The 25616-nt window shown below is 42.5% G+C and overlaps 4 protein-coding genes, 1 long non-coding RNA gene and 1 pseudogene across 7 annotated transcripts in view; 2 read left to right on the plus strand and 4 right to left on the minus strand.

The window, feature by feature from the left end:
- The window catches only part of LOC140846802 (uncharacterized), a 477545-nt gene that overhangs the window by 418273 nt on the left and 33656 nt on the right, over positions 1-25616 (minus strand). The gene's annotated exons all lie outside the window — the stretch shown is intronic.
- Positions 15305-16282, minus strand: LOC140846797 (histone H3.1). The gene has a single exon (XM_073224546.1). The coding sequence runs from the start codon at positions 16249-16251 to the stop codon at positions 15841-15843; it is 411 nt and encodes a 136-aa protein (XP_073080647.1). The 5' UTR covers positions 16252-16282; the 3' UTR covers positions 15305-15840.
- LOC108396296 (histone H2B type 2-E-like) overlaps positions 17342-25616 on the plus strand; it is a 45043-nt gene continuing 36768 nt past the window's right edge. Inside the window, exons 1-2 of one of the 2 annotated variants that reach the window (XM_036998485.2) lie at positions 17442-17835; positions 18982-19090. In XM_036998485.2, coding sequence (XP_036854380.2) covers positions 17459-17835; positions 18982-19075 — 471 coding nt within the window. In that variant the 5' untranslated portion in view covers positions 17442-17458 and the 3' untranslated portion in view covers positions 19076-19090. Of the gene's footprint in view, positions 17836-18981; positions 19091-25616 lie in introns of those variants that run through there. The other variant, XM_073224543.1, reaches the window with a different exon arrangement.
- LOC108389355 (histone H3.1-like) lies at positions 22215-22835 on the minus strand (annotated as a pseudogene).
- On the minus strand, positions 23573-24108 carry LOC108389356 (histone H2A type 1-B). The gene has a single exon (XM_017647859.3). The coding sequence runs from the start codon at positions 24024-24026 to the stop codon at positions 23634-23636; it is 393 nt and encodes a 130-aa protein (XP_017503348.2). The 5' UTR covers positions 24027-24108; the 3' UTR covers positions 23573-23633.
- Positions 24311-24748, plus strand: LOC108400179 (histone H2B type 1-C/E/F/G/I). The gene has a single exon (XM_073224555.1). The coding sequence runs from the start codon at positions 24367-24369 to the stop codon at positions 24745-24747; it is 381 nt and encodes a 126-aa protein (XP_073080656.1). The 5' UTR covers positions 24311-24366; the 3' UTR covers position 24748.

Genomic DNA, 25616 nt, shown 5'->3' on the forward strand with positions numbered 1-25616 from the left:
ACCGAAAATATAACACTCTGCAGTAGAAAACTCTCCAGATGTAAATTATCAATATTTGCTGGTAGGTAGGTGAAGTCAGAGTGTGCAGAAAGAATGAAATGGGATTTCTGAGTCATCTTCATTTTTAGCTGTAATTTCCATATAATTCAGAGATTATATACTTAAAAGAAACTATGTATTTATAGACAACCATGTCAGCATGAAATGGATATACAACTTAATGGACATATAAAATGAGACATAAGTCAGATTTGTGATCTTTGCCCAATAAAATAAAAAGGCATTTAAAAAACACCTAGTATTGTAAATCCGGGGAGAGGAAATCCTGGGGCAAAATTCCTCTAAAACCGAAATCAGTCAAAAGGATAAATAAAGTTTAAAATCCATTTATTGCTCACAAAATGCAGTCCAGGACCTTCTCTCTTCTCTGCTCCAGCAGCCACAAAACCAGCCCTCCCCCTCACCTCTCAGGTATTGATAAACCCTCCATTGCGCAGGAAATTACCCACTTATCTGGAGATGAATTTCTCTCTACCCCTGAGGATTTATGCAAATCAACTAAAGCCATACTTCTATCCACCCTTGGGCTCCTTTTGATATGCATATGTAATAAAGCCAGGTGAGATATTGTGGGTAAATTACAATTTTAACCACGGGTATTAAGCACTCTCATTTCAATATATGCCTTTTTTTTTTTAAATTTTGGTATCAGTAAACTACAGTTACATGACGAGCATTATGTTTACTAGGCTCCACCCTTCACCAAGTCCCCCCCACATACACCTTTACAGTCACTGTCCATCTGTGTACTAAGATGCTGTAAAATCACTACTTGTCTTCTCTGTGTTGCACAGCCCTCCCTGTGCCCCCCATGCACTATACATGCTAATCCTAGTGCCCTCTTTCTTTTTCCCCGCCCTTATCCATCCCTTCCCACCCATCCTCCCCAGTCCCTTTCCCTTTGGTAACTGTTAGTCCATTCTTGGATTCTGTGATTCTGCTGCTGTTTTGTTCCTTCAGTTTTCCTTTGTTCTTATACTCCACATATGAGTGAAATAATTTGGTACTTGACTTTCTCCGCCTGACTTATTTCACTGATCATAATACCCTCTAGCTCCATCCATATTGTTGCAATTGGTAGGATCTGTTTTTTTCTTATGGCTGAGTAATATTCCATTGTGTATATGTACCACTTCTTCTTTATACACATTCATCTACTGATGGACACTTAGGTTGCTTCCATATCTTGGCTGTTGTAAATACTCCAGCAATAAACATAGGGGTGCATCTGTCTTTTTCAAACTGGAGTGCTGCATTTTTAGGGTAAATTCCTAGAAGTGGAATTCCTGGGTCAAATGGTATTTCTATTTTGAGCATTCTGAGGAACCTCCATACTGCTTTCCACAATGGTTGAACTAATTTACATTCTCACCAGCAGTGTAGGAGAGTTCCTCTTTCTCCACAATCTCGCCAACATTTGTTGTTGTTTTTTTTATGATGGCGATCCTTACTGGTGTGAGGTGACATCTCGTTGTGGTCTTAATTTGCATTTCTCTGATAATTAGCAATGTGGAGTATCTTTTCATGTGCCTGTTGGCCATCTGAATTTCTTCTTTAGAGACTGTCTATTCAGCTCCTCTGCCCATTTTTTAATTGGATTATTTGCTTTTTGTTTGTTGAGGTGTGTGAGCTCTTTATATATTTGGTTGTCAATCCTTTATCAGATCTGTCATTTATGAATATATTCTCCCATACTGCAGGATATCTTTTTGTTCTATTGATGGTGTCCTTTGCTGTACAGAAGCGTTTTAGCTTGATATAGTCCCACTTGTTCATTTTTGCCTTTATTTGCCTTGCCAGGGGAGATATGTTCATGAAGAAGTCACTCATGTTCATGTCCATGAGATTTTTGCCTATGTTCTTTTCTAAGAGTTTTATAGTTTCATGACTTACATTCAGGTCTTTGATCCATTTCGAATTTACTTTTCTGTATGGGGTTAGACAGTGATCCAGTTTCATTCTCTTACATGTAGCTGTCCAGTTTTGCCAGCACCATCTGTTGAAGAGACTGTCATTTCCCCATTGTATGCCATGGCTCCTTTATCGAATATTAATTGGCCATATATGTTTGGGTTAATGTGTGGAGTCTCTATTCTGTTCCACTGGTCTGTGGCTCTGTTCTTGTGCCAGTACAAAATTGTCTTGATCACTGTGGCTTTGTAGTAGAGCTTGAAGTCAGGAAGCATAATTCACCCTGTTTTATTATTCCTTCTCAGGATTGCTTTTTCTATTTGGGGTCTTTGGCAGTTCCATATGAATTTTTGAACTATTTGTTCCAGTTCATTGAAGAATGCTGTTGGTAATTTGATAGAAATTGCATCGAATCTGTGTATTGCTTTGGGAAGGATGGCCATTTTGATGATATTAATTCTTCCTAGCCAAGAGCATGGGATGAGTTTCCATTTGTTAGTGACCTCTTTAATTTCTCTTAAGAGTTTCTTGTAGTTTTCAGAGTATAGATCTTTCACTTCCTTGGTTAGTTTTATTACTAGCTATTTTATTCTTTTTGATGCTATTGTGAATGGAATTGTTTTCCTGATTTCTCTTTCTATTAGTTCATTGTTAGGGTACAGGAAAGCCACAGATATCTGTGTATTAATTTTGTATCCTGCAACTTTGCTGAACTCCCATATTAGTTCTAGTAGTTTGGGAATGGAGTCTTTAGGGTGTTTTATATACAATATCATGTCATCTGCAAATAGTGACAGTTTGACTTCTTTACCAATCTGAATTCCTTGTATTTATTTGTTTTGTCTGATTGCCATGGCTGGGACCTCCAGTACTATGTTGAATAACAGTGGGGAGAGTGGGCATCCGTGTCTTGTTCCCGATCTCAGAGGAAAAGCTTTCAGCCTCCTGTTGTTCAGTATGTTAGCTGTGGGTTTATCATATTTGGCCTTCATTATGTTAACATACTTTCCCTCTATGCCCATTTTCTTGAGAGTTTTTATCATGAATGGATGTTGAATTTTGTCGAATGCTTTTTCAGCATCTATGGAGATGATCATGTGGTTTTTGTCCTTCTTTTTGTTGATGTGGTGGATAATGATGGATTTTCGAATGTTGTACCATCCTTGCATCCCTGAGATGAAGCCCACTTGGTAATGCTGTATGATCCTCTTGATGTATTTTTGAATTTGGGTTGCTAATATTTTGTTGAGTATTTTTGCATCTACGTTCATCAGGGATATTGGTCTGTAGTTTTCTTTTTTGGTGGGGTCTTTGACTGGTATTGGCATTAGGGTGATGTTGGCTTCATAGAATTAGTTTGGGAGTATTCCCTTCTCTTCTATTTTTTGGAAAACTTTAAGGAGAATGGGTATTATGTCTTCTCTGGATGTCCAATAAAATTACAAGGTAAATCCATCTGGCCTGGGGGTTTTGTTCTTGGGTAGTTTTTTGATTACAGATACAATTTCGTTGCTGGTAATTGGTCTGTTTAGATTTTCTGTTTCTTTCTGGGTCAGTCTTAGAAGGTTGTATTTTTCTAGGAAGTTGTCCATTTCTCCTAGGTTTTCCAGCTTGTTAGCATATAGGTTTTCATAGTATTCTCTAATAATTATTTGTACTTCTGTGGGGTCCGTCATGATTTTTCCTTTCTCATTTCTGCTTCTGTTTTTGTGTGTTGACTCTCTTTTTCTCTTAATAAGTCTGTCTAGAGGCTTATCTATTTTGTTTATTTTCTTGAAGAACCAACTCTTGGTTTCATTGATTTTTGTTATTGTTTTATTCTTCTCAATTTTATTTATTTCTTCTCTTATCTTTATTATGTCCCTCCATCTGCTGACCTTAGGCCTCATTTGTTCTTCTTTCTCCAATTTCAGTAATTGTGACATTAGACTATTCATTTGGGATTGTTCTTCATTCTTTAAGTATGCCTGTGTTGCTATATACTTTCCTCTTAAGACTGCTTTTGCTGCGTCCCACAGAAGTTGAGGCTTTGTGTTGTTGTTTTCATTTGTTTCCATATATTGCTGGATCTCCATTTTAATTTGGTCGTTGATCCATTTATTATTTTGGAGCATGTTGTTAAGCCTCCACGTGTTTGTGAGCCTTTTTGCTTTCTTTGTACAATTTATTTCTAGTTTTATACCTTTGTGATCTGAAAAGTTGGTTGGTAGAATTTCAATCTTTTTGAATTTACTGAGGCTCTTTTTGTGGCCTAGTATGTGGTCTATTCTGGAGTATGTTCCATGTGCACTTGAGAAGAATGTGTATCTTGCTGCTTTTGGGTGTAGAGTTCTGTAGATGTCTATTAGGTCCATCTGTTCTAGTGTGTTGTTCAGCACCTCTGTATCCTCACTTATTTTCTGTCTGGTGGATCTGTCCTTTGGACTGAGTGGTGTGTTGAAGTCTCCTAAAATAAATGCATTGCATTCTATTTCCTCCTTTAATTCTGTTAGTATTTGTCTCCCATATGTCAGTGTTCCTGTATTGGGTGCATATATATTTATAATGGTTATATCCTCTTATTGGATTGACCCCTTTATCATTATGTAATGTCCTTCTTTATCTCTTGTGATTTTCCTTCTTCTGAAGTCTATTTTGTCTGATACTAGTACTGCAACACCTGCTTTTTCTCCCTCTTGTTTGCTTGAAATATTTTTTTCCATCCCTTGACTTTTAATCTGTGCATGTCTTTGGGTTTGAGGTGAGTCTCATAAGCAGCATATAGAAGGGTCCTGCATTTTTATCCATTCTATTACTCTGTTTCTTTTGATTGGTGCATTCAGTCCATTTACATTTAGGGTGATTATTGAAAGATATGTACTTATTGCCATTGCAGGCTTTAGATTTGTGTTTACCAAAGGTTCAAGGTTACCTTCTTTACTATCTTAACTTGCTTATTAAGCTATTATAAACACATTCTGATGATTATTTCTCTCCCTTCTTATTCCTCCTCCTCCATTCTTCACATGTTGGGGGTTTTGTTCTGTGCCCTTTTTCAGAGTGCTCCCATCTAGAGCAGTCCCTCTAAGATACCCTGTAGAGGTGGTTTGTGGGAGCAAATTCCCTCAACTTTTGCTTGTCTGGGAATTGTTTAATCCCTCCTTCATATTTAAGTGATAATCATGCTGGATACAGTATCCCTGGTTCAAGGCCCTTCTGTTTCATTGCATTAAATATATCATGCCATTCTCTTCTGGCCTGTAAGGTTTCTGTTAAGTCTGATGATAGCCTGATGGGTTTTCCCTTGTAGGTGACCTTTTTTCTCTCTCTGGCTGCCTTTAAAACTCTGTCCTTGTCCTTGATCTTTGCCATTTTAATTATTATGTGTCTTGGTGTTGTACTCTTTGGGTCCCATCTCTCGGGAGTTCTGCGTGCTTCCATAGTCTGAGCAACTATTTCCTCCCCCAGTTTGGGGAAGTTCTCAGCAGTTCTTTCTTCAAAGACACTTTTTGTCCCTTTTTCTCTCTCTTCTTCTTCTGATACCCCTATAATGCGGATATTGTTCCTTTTGGAATGGTCACACAGTTGTCTTAATATTGTTTCATTCCTGGAGATCCTTTTATCTCTCTCTGCTTCAGCTTCTATGCATTCCTGTTCTCTGGTTTCTATTCCATCAATGGCCTCTTGCATCTTATCCATTCTGCTTATAAATCCTTCCAGCGTTTGTTTCACTTCTGTAATCTCCTTCTGGACATCTGTAATCTCCCTCCGGACATCATTCCTTAGCTCTTGCATATTTCTCTTCAGCTCTGTCATCATGTTTATGATTTTTATTTTGAATTCTTTTTCAGGGAGACTGGTTAGTTCTTGTCTCTGCAGATCCTCTCTCAGGTGTTGTCTGAACTATCTTGGACTGGACTAAATTTTTTTGCCTTTTCCTGGTGATAGCGGTGCCTGTAGGCAGGTTGCGGGTGTGTCAGCTGTGAGAAGAAAGTCCTTTCCTGCTTGCTGGATGCCTTGCCCATCTCGGCTGCCTGTGTCAGTTACCCGCACTCCTGGAGCAGCCACTGAGTTAATCCCCTAAACTGTTGTGGGCGGGGTCTCCATCAGAGCAGCGCGGAGCCCTGTGGGGAGTGGCAGGCATGCCAGGTGGGCTCCTTTGTGATAGCGGCAGCCCTGCTGGGCAGCTGTGTGCCAGCGGCGGCCTTTGGGTCTGGCCTGGGTGGCTGTGTGTTGGGCTGGGATTCTGGTCGACTGCTGGGAGCATGCCTGCTCCCTCTGGCTCTGCTGAAGGTGCATGCGGGGCTCTCCTGCACAGACCTCACCCATACTCTTCTGGCTCCACTGCTGCTGGTGCACGTAAGCCGCACCTGGGCTGTTCCGTCGTCTCCACTGCAGGCTTGCACAAGCCTCTCCTGGTCGCCTCTGGCACTGTTGGCGCACGCAATCTGCTCCCGGTCCCTTTGGCGCTGCCGTCCCCGGCACACGCTGCCACTGTCCCGCTACTGGGCTGGTGTGTCGGGGTCCGCACCAGTTGGAGGAACGACTGTCAGGCCGCTTAGTGTTGTGAGGGGCTTCAGAGCTGCACTGCCTCCCCAGCTGTTGGCTAAGTGTGCCAGGACAACTTTGTCCAGCCATGGGGTCCCTGTCTCTTTAAGTCTAGCAGAAAGCACTCGCTTTTCTTTTGTCTCAGGGGCGCCGGTCGTGGGGACCTGCCCACAGGTTTTGCTTTTCCATTTCTGTAATATCCAGCACCCCATGCACCTTTTGTCTGTGCTCCCGGTGCATATTTCTAGAGCTGGTTGTTTAGCAATCCTGGGCTTTCACTCCCTCCCCGTTCCAATTCCTTTCTTCCCACCAGGTTCTGGGGTAGGGGATTGTTCAGTACCACCTGGCCACGGCTTGTATCTTACCCCCTTCGTGTGATGTTGAGTTCTCACAGATGTAGATGTATCCTGGCTCTAGTAGTGCATCCACTGGTGTCTCTTTTAGGAATAGTTGTATTTATTGTATTTTCATAAATATATGTTTTGGGAAGGAGATTTCCTCTGAACTACTCACGCTGCCATCTTCCCGTGATCACCCAATGTATGCCTTTTAAAATTAAAAAAACAATTTACTCTGTGTGTGCGTGTGTCTTAACCATGAAGATTATTGTTTGAATGGTGAGCAGAAAGGCTAAAGTATGTCTATGTTAGCTTTATGTTTTTATATATCACATATTTCTGTGCAGTTGGTTGTAATAATTATGGTATAATAGAACTTCATAATCACAAAGGACCCTTTAAATATTCAAAACCTTTAATATATGTGAAGAATTAAGATAAATATGTCAATCTTCCTATGACAGCTTTTGCAAGGAACAAGCCAAGCCCTCAAGGGTAACTAATGAGGATTATAGTGATAGTGTGGTTTAATATAGTATTTTAAATTTCAAACAAGGGCTTTACCCTTATTATTTAAAACTCTCAGTTTCAGTTTCATTATCTGTAAAATACTAATAAAATAATACTTGTTTATAATGGTGTGGGTAAAACTGTAACATTCCCAGAACATCCCGCCAGGATTTAGTGCATTTGCATATCTACAGGGGGGGAGAGAAAGTCATCTCCATATCAGTGGGTAATTACCTGGGCATCCGAGGGCGTGTCTTAACCTGATAGTTTAAAGGGAGGGGCTGGCTTGGTAGCTTCAAGAACAGAGGAGAAAGACGGGCCTGGAGTGCAGTTTGTAAGCAATAAACAGATTTTAAAGTTTGTTTTCCCCTGTGATTGATTTTGGTTTTTAGAGGTATTTTGCCCACGGATTTCTTCTCTCTGAACTTACATCTGGCGAAGTTGGCAGAATGCCTCTGAATCCGAAAACTCATAATGTGTGCAACCTTTGGGAGGGCTGTTCCTGTGGGGATGCCCCAGTAGATGCAGCAGCAGAGGTTGCCGCTTCACCTGTTATTATCCCCCGAGCTGTGGGGCTTCGGAGTTGGAAACCCCTTGTAAGGAACTGGTCTAGGATAAAGTAACTCCTAGAGGGGTGGTTCATTCCCCAGAAATGTGGAAGGGTTGAAACACCCATAGCTGCAGAATTAGCCCTCCGTGAGTTGGAAGATTGTCGTGTAGCGGCTGGCGTTTTGGGTCTCTTTTCATTGAGATAGTGGAAAATGTTATACAGGAGAAAGAGGATTATCAAGAGGGTTAGTGAGGAGAGGGACTTAGGTGGGAGAAAGACACCCTTCAGCATCACTTGGCGGAGCTGGGCAATAACCTATGGGATGCTGTTAAAGAGACACAGTTACTGTGAAAAGACAGGTCATGCTCCTAGAATATTCCTTAGCATCAGCGAGAGGGGTGACGGCAGGAAAAGCAGCGTTGCAGGAGGCTGTGGGGGAGGGGGAGGAAAGAGTAGTGCCTTCAGTCCCAGAAATGGTGGAGGAGCCATGGGTGGAGGAGCCTGAGGGAAAAGAAGAGGAGGTGCGCCATTGGCGGATCTGCTACCCAGGCCACCACCTGAGGTATCATCTTCTCCTGTTTTAGAGGCCCACCCAGCTATTTTATTAAGAAAATAAAAATGAAACAACCATGGGCTCCTCAGGGGGAGAAGCAGCCCCCTCTCCAGGTTGGGGAGCACTCCATGCTCTGCCCCTATACCCAGGATGAGATGGTGGACATGAGTGTGCATTATAGGCCAAGGCCATCAGAATCTCTGCCTATATGGCTTTTACATCTCTGAGATATGGCCATGGAAAACATTGTTATGCTGGGTACTGAAATGAGTAGAATGGCTTCCTGATGACTCATCCTTCCCTCCAGCAGTGGTTGCAAAATTCCCATCACGCCTCAGGGAATCAGACACTCCTGGAATGGCTGACAGCTGCCATCAGGATAGTTTGGCCTAATCAGGGTGATTTACCATATTTTCCCAGTAGTTGGAAAACGTATGTGGAACTCCAACAGGTACTGTGGGAATTGTGTATGCTAAATATCATTTATAATATGGACTCCCAGGGCCCTAATGAGGAGGTGTTCACTATAGGAATGAGAAACTTGATGCTGCATACACCTACCACATTTCCCTTTGGATCCCTAGTGAATACTCTTAGCCCCAACTTACGGCAACCCATAAGTGAGGCTACTCGTAAGGTAGCAGATCTTTGGGAGGTTGAATCAATAAGGGCATGGAGTGAAGTACGGGCCACAACTGAAAGGAGAAGGGCAATAGGCTCCATGAAGGTCTCAAGGACCCAGATGTGGGATGATTTGATAAAGGTCCCGGTAGTGAAATAAAAACTTGATAGGCAACCCAAAAGAATATTGTCAGAACTGTGGAACCAATTAAAGCCAGAGGAACAGTTCCAGCTGCTGAGGTCCAGGACACAAACCAGAGTCAGGTCCTCAAGCCCAGCCTGTATCCCTGCAAAACTTCATGGGAGACAATACTCAGGATTTGCCTGAGACCTCATCCCCACAGGAGGATGATTGGCTATCACAGTTCAACTGAGGTAGGGGAACAAAGTCCCCACCTTGGGGGACATGTTGGGGAACAGTAGCCACATGTAGAATTAGCAACTCATTGGTACCCTGTGAATATACAATGTGTGCTGGCGCTGGTGGATACAGGAACTGAGTATTCTTTGATTCACTTCACGGCAAGCCTGAGCGTTTTCCTGGGACCACTGCTGTGATAGATGTCTATGGGGGTAAGGCAATTAGAAAGAAGAAAGCCCAAATCTCATTGGGCATAGGGCATTTAGTTCGAAAGGAATGTACCGTGCACATTTCTCCCATTCCTGAAAGTATTTTGGGGGTACATATCCTGCAGAGCCTGTGGTCACAGACCACTGCAGGTGAATTCAGAGTGAGGGTACGTGTGCTAAAGGCAGTTCTGAGGGGACATGCTAAGCACCCTCTTGTAGCTCTGCCTGTACCTTGGTGGGTGACACATATTAAGCAGTATAAATTACCTGGGGTCACAAGGAAATTGGAGAAACTCTACAGGAGTTGGAGAGTGTAGGCATCATAAAGCCCTCTCATAGTCCTTTTAAGTCCACAGTGTGGCCAGTGAGAAAGCCTGATGGCTCCTGGTGTATGACTGTAGAGTACAAGGAATTGAATAAAATCACACCCCCTTTGCATGCTGCTATCACCTCTATCTCAGACATTCTGGACACCCTCAGCCATGAACTCAGACCATATCATTATGTTGTAGACCATGCTAATGCTTTCTTTATTGATATCACAGGAAAGCCAGTTTGCCTTCACGTGGGAAGGCTGGAAGTGGACATTCACTGTCCTTCCACAGTCCCACCATCGGTAATGGACTTGTAGTCCAGGCCTTGGCCACATGGAGGAAACTGCAAATGGTGAGGTTGTATCACTACATTGATGACATCATGCTCACCTTTGATTCTCTTTCAGATTTAGAAGGGGCAGTTACTAGACTACTGCAACACCTACAGGAAAAAGGATGGGCTGTGAAAAGCACCAAGGTTCAGGGACCCAGTTTGTCTGTGAAAGTCTTGGGGGTTGTCTGATCACATATAAGTAAGTTGTTCCTCATTCAGTTATAGCCGAGGTCCAGTCTTTCCCCACCACTACCACTGTGGCAGTATTGCAAGAGTTTTTGGGTCTTTTGGGCTACTGGAGAGTGTTCATCCCTCACTTGGCACAAATTCTGAAGTCTTTATACCAGTTGGTACAAAAGGGCATCAGGTGGTACTGGGATGAGATATGTGCAGCCGCTTTTGCGGCTGCCAGGTGAGCATTCAAGGCCGTAGAGGCCTTGAATGTAATGGAGTCATCAAGTCCCTGTGAACTAGATGTTCATATAACCGAAGGTGCTTATGGATGGAGTGTTTGGCAGTGGCCTGAATGGACGCGCCAACCTATTGGATTCTGGTCACAACTATAGAAAGGAGCAGAGGTCCAGTACACCTTGATAGAGAAGCAACTGGCTGCTGTGTACCATGCCTTGCTGGTTATGGAGCCCATTGCTGGAAAAGCTCCAACCAAGGTAATAACCACCTATCCCATCACATGGTGGGTGTGAGAGTGGATCCAAAGGCCTCTTAGTGCCATGGCACAGACAAGTACAATGGCCAAATGGGGTGCATATTTACAACAGCATAGTGTCATCTCTATTAGCCCCTCAAATGGAGAACTCCAATATTTATTGAGGCCAGTGGCCTAAACCAGTGGAAAGCAGGAAGAACTTGCTTTTCAGCCTTTGGTAGCCAAGACTCCATATCAGGAGGGAAAAACCCCTATACCTGAAGATGCTTGGTACACAGATGGCTCCAGTCATGGGCACCCCCCGAATTGGAGGTCTGTGACTTTCCATCCAAGACTGAGCAAATATGGATGGAGGATGGAGAGGGGAGAAGCAGTCAGTGGGCTGAGCTGTGGGCAATATGGCTTGTGATGACCTAGGAACCCTCTGCCATTGTTATCTGCACAGACAGCTGGGCCATCTATTGGGGTTTGACCCTGCAACTACCAACATGGTATCATGCCATCTGGTTGGTTGGTCACTGGCCCCTTTGGGGGCAAGAGTTGTATCAGGATCTATTAGCCTCTGGTCAGACAAAGACTTTACCGTATATCATGTGACTGGCCATTTTCCTTTGGCATCCACAGGGAATGATGGAGCAGACACATTGGTGGTGGTGCACTGGCTAGAAGGAAAGCCTGCTTCTGATGTTGCCCAATGGCTGCACAAGCGTTTGTTGCACGCAGGGCAAAAGACAATGTGGGCTGTAGCCCATCAGTGGGGCTTACCATTGACTTTTGAGGAAGTCAGCAGAGCACAGAAGGAGTGCCTTGTGTGTTCTAAGAGGGACGTACACCAAGTCCCACAGCAACATTGGACAATAGTAAGGGGACCAATACCTCTTGTCAGTTGGCAAATACACTATATTTGGTATCTCCCATATCTGAAGGATATCAGTATTGCATGACATGTTTGGACATGGCTACGGGACTATTGGTTGCTTTTCCTGAATATCGTGTGGATCAGCCAACGACCAAGATGGGCCTGGAGCATCTTTTTGCAGCCTATGAATGGCTGCAGGTGATTGAAAGCGATGAAGGCACCCACTTTACTGGACATGGGTCACAACAATGGGTGCATCAATTAAGAATAAAGTGGAAATGTCATGTACCATATAATCCTACAGGGGCTGGTATGATAGAGAGGTACAATGGTTTGTTGAAATCTGGCCTAAAGTCAGACACCAATGGTTTACAGTGTTGGTAAGTTCACCTATGGACGGTGCTGTGGCATTTGAACGAGAAGCCACATAAAGGAGTTTTGAGTTCTGTGGATATGCTCACCCACCTTGCTGCCTCTCCTATACAGTTGTACGTCCAAAGCAAAAAGCTATTGAATCCAGGATATGGTCAGCAGAGCAACATCCTGCTGCCAGCCCCTTTCGCATTAAGCCCTGGAGACAACTGTTCAATGGACCTGACCCTGGACATTTCAACACATAGACCAGTGATGGCTGGTTCTTCTGGCACCTAGGGGGAAATGCCTGGAAGCTGGCCTCGTGTATATTCCTGTAGTAACAGCTGAATTGCCCCCCCCCACCGCCCCACTTCTCGGTAGTGTACTCAAAACTTCTAAGAGGTAAGAGCCTCTTGCAGGGAAGTTTTGTTTTATCTTTATGGCTAGTGCATGTACCTTCCATAGGCCTATATACTGACGCATCTGTAACCTCCACAGGGCTGGGTGTGAAAGTCTGTTATGCTAGACCAGGACGAGATTCCATTCCTGCCCCTGTTTTATCACAAGACAACTCTCTTGCATGTATCCTATCTGATGGACAAGATTTTCTATGCTGGTGTCATTAAAACGTATCTTATCACCCTTAAGGTTATTTTCTTCTATAGTCCTTATGGCGTGAATGTTTCCCCTGGCTCCAACTGCTGCATGATGATTGCTCTGAACACTCGGCTACTGCATTCCTATGGTATGGACGAGCTATAGACTTCCTAAGCACAAGACTTTGAACCTTGCTGAATCCTCCAGCTTGAATGTCGTGATTTTGTGATGTTACTCTCGTTATGTTAGTCTGGTCACAATGCTCCAATTTTCCCTCCCAGGCACCACTGTGTTAGAATGGGAACGAGTAGATTGTAAACTGAGATTTCTGGAGGGGTGGCCTGTGGGTAAAATTGTAAGTTTCAGAGTATCTCGCCTGTCTTTTGTTCATTTGCATATCTGCAGGGTTCGAATGAAGCTCATACCTAGGCAGCCAAGGGTGTGTCTGAACCTGAGAGTTTAAGGGAGGGGCTGGCTTGCTTGCCTTCTTCCTTGCTTCTGGAGTACAGGAGCAAGACAGCCGTGGACTGCAGTTTGTTAGCAGTAAATGTGTTTTAAGCTTTACTTCTCCCTTTGACTGATTGCAGTTTTTAGAGCTATTTTGCCCCGGGGTTTACTCTCCTTGGACTTAGAAATGGATAATATCAGTAGATAACTATTGAATGTACCCAATGTAAGATAAATTCTAGCCAAAATAAGCAGGCGAAGAGACGCAACAAAGGGTCAGGCAGTTTATTTGAGCGCAATTCCAGGGTGATATCCCCGCGTCTGGCTATCACAGGCCGGGGAAGTCACACTCAGCAGGGCAGACAGCGAGTTTTTAAAGAAGGTAGGGGGAGGCAGAGCTTAGATTTACAGCGCGCTCGAGGCTAAGGCACATTTTTCAGGTTGGGAGGGGACAGCAGCTGGGGACTTTGGCATGTCCGACGTGCTCGCCCCTCCCCCCAGCGCCTTCAACCTTACACGCAATATATTGGAAAGTCTGTTTAGTAATACATGACTTCTGGCCCTTTACAACCACTCAGTAAATGCTGATTACTTCTACTTAGAAAAACTATATACTAAAATTACATGAATTCTATCAATCCTTGATATCTGTAACTAGGAATGAACTGAACAGGAATTACTGTTTGTTCCGTAATTTATGTAAAATTCCAACTTGACCAAATAATTTTCTGATGTCTTGTTTTAGGCAAAGGATCACTGTAGACTTTAATTGTATTTAATGATGTAACAAGATGTATCCTGTTCCCCTTAGGTCGTCTTGTCTCGATATCCAACATCTGGTGAGGCAGAAACACACATTAAAAAACTTACTGTGCTAGAATCTCAAAAGTACCGGTATAAGTCAGTGATAGGAAATCCCGGGGCAAAATACCTCTCAAAACCGAAATCAGTCAAAGGGAGAAATTAAATTTAAAATCCGTTTATTGTTCACGAACTTCAGTCCGGGCCGTCTCTGTTTCCTGTTCTACCAGAAGCAAAACCGGCCTTCCCCCTCATCTCTTAGGTACAGATAAGCCCTCTATTTCACAGGTAATTACCCATTGATATGGACATGAACTTCTCTCCATCCCTGAGGAATGAAATGATGCAAATGCACTAAAGCCGTACTTGTTTCCACCTCTGAATGTCTTATGATATGCAGATGTACTAAAGCCAGGTGAGATATTCTGGAAATAATACAAATTTACCCACAACGGGATATGGAAAATCATATTTTAGCCTACACTACAATTATTTTAATCATGGATAGCTAACCTTTTTTCCTATGGACCCCATCTCTCCAGTCTCAACACTTGACAGACATAACAAAGATTTCTTCTATAAAAACTCCAGGACTTCTTAGTATGGCTAATTTGACCTGTATATTTATTTATAGTTTTGTCCTCGTCAAATTTATAACCTGACTAGTCTCCTTCCTTAGTGATCCTTGAAGGGAAAAAGACGATTAAGTAAATACAAGATTTAATAACAGCCTCTCAATTCTGTAGTTAAAGATACTTCTTTCTCAAATTCAGTGGTGTTTACACCTAAAATCCTTGGAAACAGCATAATGTATCCCAGTTAGTAAATGCCTTTCTACATTTCCAAATTAGTACTATAATGGCTTCACAAGTGTTCCTCTCTTCCCTCCCTTCAGCTACCGGTTTAGAAGTAGCAAGGAAAATTACTTCCATGGGAAGGGAATTACTATTTGTTGAGTGGGAAATAGTGTAAAACTTACTTTGTATGGATGACAAGAAAGCGAGGACCGTATGTCTGCAAGAGAGAATGCTCAAGATTCCAAAGGATTTTCGTTTTACTGATGAATGAGGTACTTTATGAAACCTGAAATTTAGGAAAAGTTATAAAAACCTCTTTTTAATGGTGATAGTTGAAAAGCCTCTGGATTCTTGAAATCTCCGTTCACAGTGCTATTTGAGGACCACCCAAATGCTCTGGCAGCTTTGGCTTTTGTAGGGAGAGGCTGGTAAAAACAGTTGCCAAGTCCACAAAAGCTCTTTCCTTTGGATGCCCCAGGTAATAACGTAGTACTTTGCTCCCTAAAGGACACAGGGCTTTATCTGACCACCCTCAAGGTTCTGGCAGTTACTAAGAATTGGACCTCTAAAGTCTGGTGAGCAATGCATCCTAGTGCAGACCAAGAATTCTGGAGCCTCGGGAAAGTTGAGTTCAACCAGGTCTTTGGGAGACAACCCAAAACCTTGAAGGGTTAGTTAAGGCAAAAAAGAAAACGACCACCCCATCACGTTAAATTACAGATGACCATGGTGGGGGATACAGGTTTCGAAAGGTGTAAACCTCACAAGTATAAACTCTCCAGGTCAGACACCCAGTTTTATTTCTACCAGAGCTGTGCAAAATACGACAAAAAAAGTATTCAAGTGAAACCGTAGTAGTCACGACACTGAAAGTTTGTCAAATCATTCCAAAGACTGGTCCATCAGGTCTGTGCTCAACCTGAGTTCATGTTAAAGACGTTTATGTGAAAAGCATCACGGCATCTTTCAGAGAACGTGATTGGCTCTTAAAAGAGCCTTTGGGTTTAATATTAGCAGTCAAAAGGAAAGTTTACGCCCTTTCCCCACGGATACGGCGTGCAAGCTGGATATCCTTAGGCATGATGGTGACACGCTTAGCGTGGATGGCACACAGGTTGGTGTCCTCGAAGAGCCCCACCAGGTAAGCCTCACACGCCTCCTGCAGCGCCATCACGGCCGAGCTCTGGAAGCGCAGATCAGTCTTGAAGTCCTGCGCGATCTCGCGTACCAGCCGCTGGAACGGTAACTTGCGGATCAGCAGCTCGGTAGATTTCTGGTAGCGGCGGATCTCGCGCAGCGCCACCGTGCCGGGCCGGTAGCGGTGGGGCTTCTTCACACCGCCTGTGGCGGGAGCGCTCTTGCGGGCAGCCTTGGTGGCCAGCTGTTTGCGCGGAGCCTTGCCGCCGGTGGACTTGCGAGCTGTCTGCTTCGTACGCGCCATTACTTAACTGCAAAACAAGAAACTAGCGATTGCAGCTTGTCCTTGTATTTATACAGGGACAGAATCGCTCTGATTGGGTTATGCGCAATTCGTGTTAGTCACCGGTTGCCAGATTCCGGAAGTTCTCCGAGACATTTAGGATTGGTCTATCCGTTCAAGCTAAAGTTTGTGATTGGTTTATGTTGATTAACTTACATCGCCCAGCCACTTAAAAATGTTTTTTCCCTAAGGTATTTGTTTTGATAATGAATGCGTCATATAAAGTGTTACCACAAACACATCAGTTCTTCAGTATGGAATTTTTCTCCTGATTGGAAATACAAAATAGAGTAGAATGCTTGAGACTGTGCCTTAGAATCTCTTTTAAAAGGCAGCGGCCATTTTCTGCAGCTATTAGGTTTTCTTTAAGATCCTATTTCCCGTCTTTATTCCGTTTTAAAAATTCCATTGTCTAGGCATTTCACAAGTCCTATAATTACATTTACGGTCTCTAGCTTACTGTAGCACGATCTTTAGAGTATACTGTTTAGATATAAAGAATTTTGTATTCAGCTTTAAAGCAGCCAATCCAATCTGGAAGCCCGGGCTCTGTTATACCGGAGACTTGACTCAAGCTGGTAAATTGACTCCGCTGTTTGGCTTTGATGCATTTAAAATGTTAGCCCGGGTCTAATGGCAAGAGGAGACAAGGAAATGTTTCCAATACGGAACCCTGAAAAACATGGCCGCGATCGAATCTTAGAACATTTCCTTGCAATACTACAGCCGCACATCATCTCCGAGTTCTTGCCGGAGCGGCCCAAGGTCAATCAATTTACAACAAATCCAGCAGAGCTGCGGACCGGACTGGACCTGGCTAGATAGCAGGCTTTCATTCCTTGGCTTTCGTGTTCAAATGCAGAAGTTTCCACTTTAAAGCCAGGAAGAAAAATGTTTTATCGAAAGGCTTTTTCATTTTTTTGCTTTATAGTGAGTCGATTTCTATTAATGTAACAATATTGTAAATAAACCTATTGGATCCCAGGAAAATATTTTGTACATCCAATAAAAACAAGCAGTTTTGGAATCCCTATTTTACATACTGTCAATCTATTGGCCAGTTTTGGTCCAATCAGAGTTTATATTTGGGAGTCTTTGTTTGTATATACGTGCTATAAATGCTAAGGATTCTTTTGTCGTTTTCTTGTTTCTTTTTCTCTTGTTTATCATGCCTGAGCCGCCTAAGTCCGCTCCGGCTCCAAAAAAGGGTTCCAAAAAGGCAGTGAATAAGGCTCAGAAAAAAGATGGGAAAAAACGCAAACGCGGCCGGAAAGAGAGCTATTCTATTTATGTGTATAAGGTGCTCAAGCAGGTCCACCCAGACACCGGCATCTCGTCTAAGGCTATGGGCATCATGAACTCGTTCGTCAACGACATCTTCGAGCGCATCGCGGGCGAGGCGTCGCGCCTGGCGCATTACAACAAGCGCTCTACCATCACCTCCAGGGAGATCCAGACGGCCGTGCGCCTGCTGCTGCCCGGGGAGCTGGCCAAGCATGCCGTGTCCGAGGGTACCAAGGCCGTCACCAAGTACACCAGCTCCAAGTAAACTTGTCATCTCTAACAGTTCTATCCATTCAAAAGGCTCTTTTCAGAGCCACTCATTTTTACACGTTAAAGAGTTGTGATAGTAAGTTTCAGCGGATCTTTAAAAGCTTTTTTTAAAAAAATCAATCCTGAAGTAATGTTCCGGTGAAAGGTGTGTTGGTTTGGATTGTCTAGTTTTCTGAATATTTTGTAGTGACTCGGGAGTTTAAAGGTAGAAAATGTTCAAGTACTTCTACTTGGGCTATTTTAAATACACATTAGCCCAATATAATTGTGTACTTAACAAATGTTAACTCATGCTAAGACATTTTTTAGACAGTACACCCAAGACTCAGTTATATGTAGATACTGGACTAAGAGTTTCTGGGGCCAAGACTTTAATCTGTAGATTGTTTCAAGTGTAATTTTTAAATTTGCATCACAAAACTTTCATATCCAATTTTGTGTAGAGGTTAACTGTTGTAATCACCCCTATATATTGCTGAAAAAGGTTTTGAGCCCCTAATTTTGATCCTCATAAATTTCATTTTTGTTCCTTGTTTTCAATCACTGGTTGTGTATTTAGACAAAACTTAACGAGTAATATCTAGACGTGCAGGGAGCACAGAGGGTATGGTTAGAAATCTACAGTTTTTCATGTGTTAATGGTTTGAAAGTGGGCCATTTGTTTTTGTAGTTGAATACAGAATGACATACTGCTTTTTGAATACTTAGGGACCAAGGACAGGCTGCCTCAAATTGTGCCCTTCTTTGCCATGAAGTTTATCTCAGGCTGAAAACAAGACCCCAAAGAACCAGAACCAACTGTATAAAAAGAATTTAGACAGAGGATCTGCTTCTGAAGGAAATTATCACTATAATTGACTACAGTATATGAACGAGGGGAGGTAGTCCAGGAATTTAGCAGTCTGTAAAAATTCCTGCTCTATATTCTGTTTATGTGTGGCCTAGCAGATATTTATCATTTACTTTCATCTTCCTGTGAATTGTCTTCCTTTTCTTTGAAGTCTCAGATGCCTACCTCCTTCTTAGCTCAGGATGACATATATACCTCATTTTGCCTGTCTGGAATCCCATTTCTGTGTGGATTCCCTGTATGTTTATACTTAATTTTGGATTTTCTCCTGTTAATCTGTTTCATAGGAATTTAAATCTGAGATCAGCTAGAAGAACCTTGAAAAACAAGGGAAATTTCTCCTCCCCAAGTATGTGTTTTGGCTTACAGGTTTGCTATTAGGTAAGCCAGAAAGGCATGACCAATGTATGTATGTGCCAATTCAGAATTGTGTGTAAGTGTGAAGGGTACAGAATTGTGAAAGAATGTTCACAGCATAGGCTTATTTTTTTTTTTTTTATCTAAGTCCTTCATTAGGAAATAACTGTGATTTCAGTTCATATTCTATTTTAGGTGGAATATGGATTGTTGAAGATGCTGAGTGTTGGCTAATTTATTGATTGCCTATTGCTGCAAAACAGATTACCTCTGATTTACAAGCTTCCAACTCTACATATATGTTATCCTGCAGTTTCTGTGGGTCTAGGCATGGTTTAGCAAGACCCTCTCCTCTGTAAGGATGCTATCAAGATATAAGCCAGGATCAAGGTCTCTTGGATGCTTGACTGGGGAAATATAAGCTTCTAAACTCACTTAGTGGTTGGCTGGATTTTGTTTCTTTTGATTGTAGAACCAAGGGTCCAATTTTCTCTCTGGCTTTTGGTTTGAAGCCCTGAAAGGCTGTTGGTTGGAGGCCTCCCTTACTTCCTAAAGAATCTTCTAAATTTGTCATTTGTGCCTACCAATATGGATACTTGGTCCATCAAAGCCAGCCTGCAACAGTCAAGAATAACAGATGCTAACAATCTTAGATAACAATCATATACAGAAACTAATTTATTTTACATACTGTTGAGATAGGGACCGTTGATGTAGTCAGAGTAGGGTGAGGGCCTCCGGAGGAGGCAGGGAGGAATATTTGCAGTCAGAGCAATGTAACTATATGCAAGGAAACCGCCCCCTACTAAAACTCTATGTTGAACATTACGCTCTAGAATCATTCTTCAGTGAGATCAGTTAATGTTCCACAGATAAAGAAGAGTAGCACATGTTTTATTATGCTAATAATCTGTAATCATGTGTAAGATTTACTTTAGCATGCTAAAAGGCCCAGGCCTATGTGCTGCCTTTCCTCCTTCAGATGTGACAAGGTGATTTTGCAAACTGAGCAACTAACTTAGCATGCAGACCCAGCTGTAGACGGCATGGTAAAAGGCAGGAAGAATTCCATATTAAAGATAAGATTGCATTTTAACACTCAGGAAGTTCAAGAGGCAAGATTCTTTAGCAAGTAGACAATACCTCAGCCCACCTTGGGATCTGGACAAGCAGCCTTTTGATATGCTCCCGGACCCAGGCGCTAGTGTCCCAGAGAGAAATCAAGGCTGAAAATTCCTTATATTAATTTTTAATATTCAGGGACCACTCAACAAGTCCACACCCCTAAACTCTTTTTCACGTTCTTGAAAAATCCTCAACTGCCTATAAAACCCCTAGACAACGCACCACCACAGACTCTTTTGTCCCCTCCCGGTGTGAGCCGGGAGCTCTGTCCTTTCAATTTATCTCTAAATAAAAGCCTGTACCTTGCTCTCCTACCTTGACTGTGAAGCCCACTCTTCGACTCCGCGAACAAGAACCCCAGCATCAATACCTCTGAATCCTGCTAAGAAATTTCCAAATACAGAATTAAGTGAAAGGAATGGACTGCATTTCTTTTTATGGTCACATAAGAGCGTAGTCTATGAAGCCTAAGCACGTTTTTCTTAAATTACACTAGGGTATGTCCCTTTATGTGACTATTAATTAGTGTCCAGTATGTGAATTTAGAGAAATTGTGGGATTTTGATAATTTCAATTATTTTTTTCCATTAGAGATGAAAATTATCTGTCCAGTACAAAAGATAACCTAAATGTCGTATGTGAGTAAAATTGTAACATTTCCAGAATATCTCACCTGGCTTTGGCACATCTGCATATCAATTGGCATTCAGTGGTAGAAAGAAGTATGGCTTTAGTGCATTTGCATCATTTCTCAGAGGTGGAGAGAACTCATCTCCATATCAATGGGTAATTACCTGGGCAACAGAGGGTTTATGTGTACCTGAGAAGAGAGAAGGCCGGTTTGCTTCTGCTAGAGCAGGAAAGAGAAAAGGCCTGGACTGCAGTTTGTGAGCGATAAACAGATTTTAAACTTTATTTCTCTCTTTGACTATTTCGGTTTTTAGAGGTATTTTGCCCTGGATTTCCTCTTCCCAGACTTAATATTGTAATATAATTGTTCCATTGGACAATAACCTTTTTTATCTAAATTTGCTTGTTTGATTTTATTTCAATCTTCTTTGGTAGAAGCAAAATTTCCATCTATCCATCTTAGTTGTATGCTGGAGTCCCTATAAGAAAGCACAGATTAATAAGAAAAAAACAAACAAGTTTATTAAAATGTTTATTTACCATATACATGGGAGAGACCCAGGAAAGTAATTCTAAGAGGTGGCTTGGAGCTCTAGCTTACACAGTATCTTCAACAAAAGACAACAGCTTTGTAGAGAAATAACAAAGGAAATCAGCTTTACATTCCTAAGGATGGAAAATGGTAGGAAGGTTAATATATCGTAGGAAATTAGCAATGTTTATTTGCAAATTCCTCCCATGCCTTTCTGGGCTAAGCAGACAGTGATCTCCAGTACAGAGTTCATATCCTTCCTTAAGGCTGAAAAAGGGGATGGTAGAGGTTTTTCTTCGGTTGCTGTATATTCACTGCCTTCTGCCCCAAATAATTTGTCAGAGGTATATTTGGAGTGATGATTCTGGTTTCCTTCACTTTAATCAACTACATAAAGTTTTGATAGTCTCCCATACTCCTTTGAACTAGGTTTATCTTCCTGCTGGTTCTCTTAGTGATGAGTTATGCATTTTGAGACTTTATCTTATTGAATTTTATGCTGTCATTAAGGTAATAGCCTGAAGACCAATTTTCCATATAAAAAAATAAGGTTCACATTTGCTAGTTAGACTTTGAGGACTACCCACAGTATCAGATCTCCACTAAGACACTCATTTTGTTTTACCTAGACTTTGCCCTGACCCCACTTTACATTGTAAATATGGTACTTTCCTTCCACACTCCTTAAGTAATAAAGTTTCATGTTAAGAGGCAAGTCCACTTGTCAACAATTATACTTTTAGAAATCATCTGTACACCCCAGTGACCTTTCTCATCAACTACAGCTTGAAAGATAATTCTTGAAAGTGAAGCAATTTCCTAAAATTTAGTAAGATTATACCACAATCATTACGAGTGCAAACAAGGTCCTCTGTTAGAAAATTCATTGTATGCTTCTAATTCATTTTTTTTACATATTTCTCAGAAACTTTCACGGAGGGACGTAAAATAGGGAAAGCATTACAGCAGTTTTATTGGCAAAGTAGGTGGCTCTGAAAAGAGCCTTTTTCAGTTCTGATAATACCATGGCTCATGCTCTCTCCCCACGTTTGCGGCGCGCCAGCTGGATATCTTCGGGCATAATGGTGACACGCTTGGCGTGGATGGCACCCAGGTTGGTGTCCTCGAAGAGCCCCACCAGGTAGGCCTCGCACGCCTCCTGCATCGCCATCATGGCCGAGCTCTGGAAGCGCAGATCGGTCTTGAAGTACTGCGCGATTTCGCGTACCAACCGCTGGAACGGCAGCTTGCGGATCAGCAGCTCGGTGGACTTCTGGTAGCGGCGGATCTCGCGTAGCGCCACCGTCCTTGGCCGGTAGCGGTGGGCTTCTTCACGCCGCCCGTGACCGGTGCGCTCTTGCGGGCCGCCTTGGTGGCCAGCTGTTTGCGCGGGGCCTTGCCGCCGGTGGATTTGCGAGCTGTCTGCTTAGTACGCGCCTTGAAGACAGCACACAAAAGGAATGAGGCTGTAGAGTAGTACAGTGCAGTTGCGTGCCCTTATTTACAGTAGATCAGTCCACTAATTACCGCGCTGTAACCTAATTGGTTCTGTGCTTCATGGTGAAATGACTGGATTTCCTTAACAGATTTAATATACAACCAAATTTCATTCTTGTTTATCATCCACTTTAAACTGAGTCCAAAAAAGGGAGGGTTCATTTACCGTTAATTTTAGTGGGCGTCATTCATTACTTTTTTCTGAAAAGACAAATAACCAACAGATGAAACAATTCTCACTAAAAAGAACGCCGTCATCCGTAAAAGTTATAAAAGCCCGCCCTGGTATGTGATTGGCCAGCAATCCCTATTTTGTTATCTCGTTTATTTTATTCATATTTCAGATTTTAAGACAGCAACTAAGTTGAATATATAACATACATAATTGTGTATGCTTGTATGTACAGTGAATTACTATACAGAAAACACTGTCATTATGGTTCTGTATTCCTACCAGTCATTTCCGTTAACCTGCATCCCAAACTTACGTACTGACAGAATGTCCTTGAATATTGTTTGTAAGTGTATTTTGTCATTTTAGTAAAAAGGGATTCAGATAACTGGCTTCAATTTTTTAAAGATCTTATGGTCCATAAAAGGTGTCTAAGAAGAACTAACCACCACTATGTGTCAAGAACGGGAACACTGGTTGTTTCCAAAATATAAAACTCCAGTAACCTAAGATGAATTTCTCGAATGTCACTTAGAACTTGTATTTCAGCGTTTTAAAGAAAATGTGGGTGGCTCTGAAAAGAGCCTTTGATTTCTGGAATGAGGTCTTTAGCACTGCTACGCGTTTCACTTTCCCTTGGCCTTGTGGTGGCTCTCGGTCTTCTTGGGCAGCAGCACGGCCTGGATGTTAGGCAGGACGCCGCCCTGAGCGATGGTCACGCGGCCCAGCAGCTTGTTGAGCTCCTCGTCGTTGCGAATAGCCAGCTGCAGGTGGCGCGGGATGATACGCGTCTTCTTGTTGTCGCGGGCCGCGTTGCCCGCCAGCTCCAGGATCTCGGCCGTCAGGTACTCCAGCACCGCCGCCAGGTACACGGGCGCGCCGGCCCCAACCCGCTCGGAGTAGTTGCCCTTGCGAAGCAAACGATGAACTCTGCCTACTGGAAACTGGAGCCCAGCTCTAGAAGACCGAGTCTTAGCCTTGGCACGAGCTTTACCTCCTTGCTTCCCGCGTCCAGACATAGTAAGCAATAGTGACAGAAAAGAGTCAGAAAAAGACAAAATTGGAATGCTGTAAAAAGATCAAGAAAATGCCAATTATAGTGCTGGATGGAAGTGTAAAACGCAGGGTTGGATTGGTTGAAATTATCTCTCGGACTATCCAACCAGTAAAAAAGATGTGATGCAGTCAAATTTACATAACTCGTCATTACTTCGATGCCAAATCAGATCTGTATTTTTTGCATACCTTATTTGCCTAGACAGCCTATAAAGGAGGACATAGTTTCCGTAAGCAAACGTTTCAGAGTAGTTTTATTATCGTCTGTGTTAGGAGTCAGCAATTTTTTTCATTGACATTGACATGCCTGAACCCGCCAAATCTGCTCCAGCGCCCAAGAAAGGCTCCAAGAAAGCTGTGACCAAAGCGCAGAAGAAGGACGGCAAGAAGCGCAAGCGCAGCCGCAAGGAGAGCTACTCGGTGTACGTGTACAAGGTGCTCAAGCAGGTCCATCCCGACACCGGCATCTCGTCCAAGGCCATGGGCATCATGAACTCCTTCGTCAACGACATCTTCGAGCGCATCGCGGGTGAGGCGTCGCGCCTGGCGCATTACAACAAGCGCTCGACCATCACTTCCAGGGAGATCCAGACGGCCGTGCGCCTGCTGCTGCCCGGGGAGCTGGCCAAGCACGCCGTGTCCGAGGGCACCAAGGCCGTCACTAAGTACACCAGCTCCAAGTAATTATGGCAAAATGCTTTCATATTTAATTCCAAAGGCTCTTTTAAGAGCCACCCACTTTTTCAACACAGAGTTGTAATGGCTTGATGGCATTTTGGCTTATTTTACCAGTAATTCTGGGCCAACAACTGATGGGAGTAAACCTTTAAAGTTTATGGATTGATTTAGTGAAAATAAAACACGGATTATAGTACACCGTTACTAAGACTCCTAATAGTAAAAAGGTTTCTTAACGGTCTAGTTATTCACCAATAATCTGCCTACAACACTAAATTCCAGTTGTTAATGTGGCATAATAATGAATGCATGTAAATTGAAAAATTACCAGGACGGGACCATTTATTTTGAATGAGAATTTTTCCAAGTCATTTATTGAAAAGAGAAACCATTGGCAATACTCCACATTTGAGGTCATGCATGACACTGCCAGCCCAGGAAGAAACACCCACTTTGGTGCTTCTTTTAATATTGTATTTTTTTCCCGGATGGGTTTTATTTTTATCCTTATTTACAAGAATTCTGTTAAATGAGAAAATTCGTTCGTCATTCTAGTTACACATCGCTGGTGTTCTGTCCTATGGAAACAATAATAATGAAAATGTACTCTTGTAATTATAAAGTGCTATGCTCATGTGGAGTAAGTGCTAAAAACAAAAATGCTTAGGGCTCAAACCTAGCTAGGAAAAAAAAAAGCTATCCTTAATTGCATTCCTTTCATGAATTAAATAACAAACTTCCCACTCACTATGTAACATAAATGTGCACACACAACATACACATTCAAAGAAAACACAAAGAGCAAAAGCAATACAAAAAATAGAAAATAATGAGAAATAAAAAATACCAGATGGTTGTAGATGAGTTTATATTTC

Source organism: Manis javanica, chromosome 16 (genome assembly GCF_040802235.1).
Source record: "Manis javanica isolate MJ-LG chromosome 16, MJ_LKY, whole genome shotgun sequence".
In the NCBI taxonomy this organism is placed as follows: domain Eukaryota; kingdom Metazoa; phylum Chordata; class Mammalia; order Pholidota; family Manidae; genus Manis; species Manis javanica.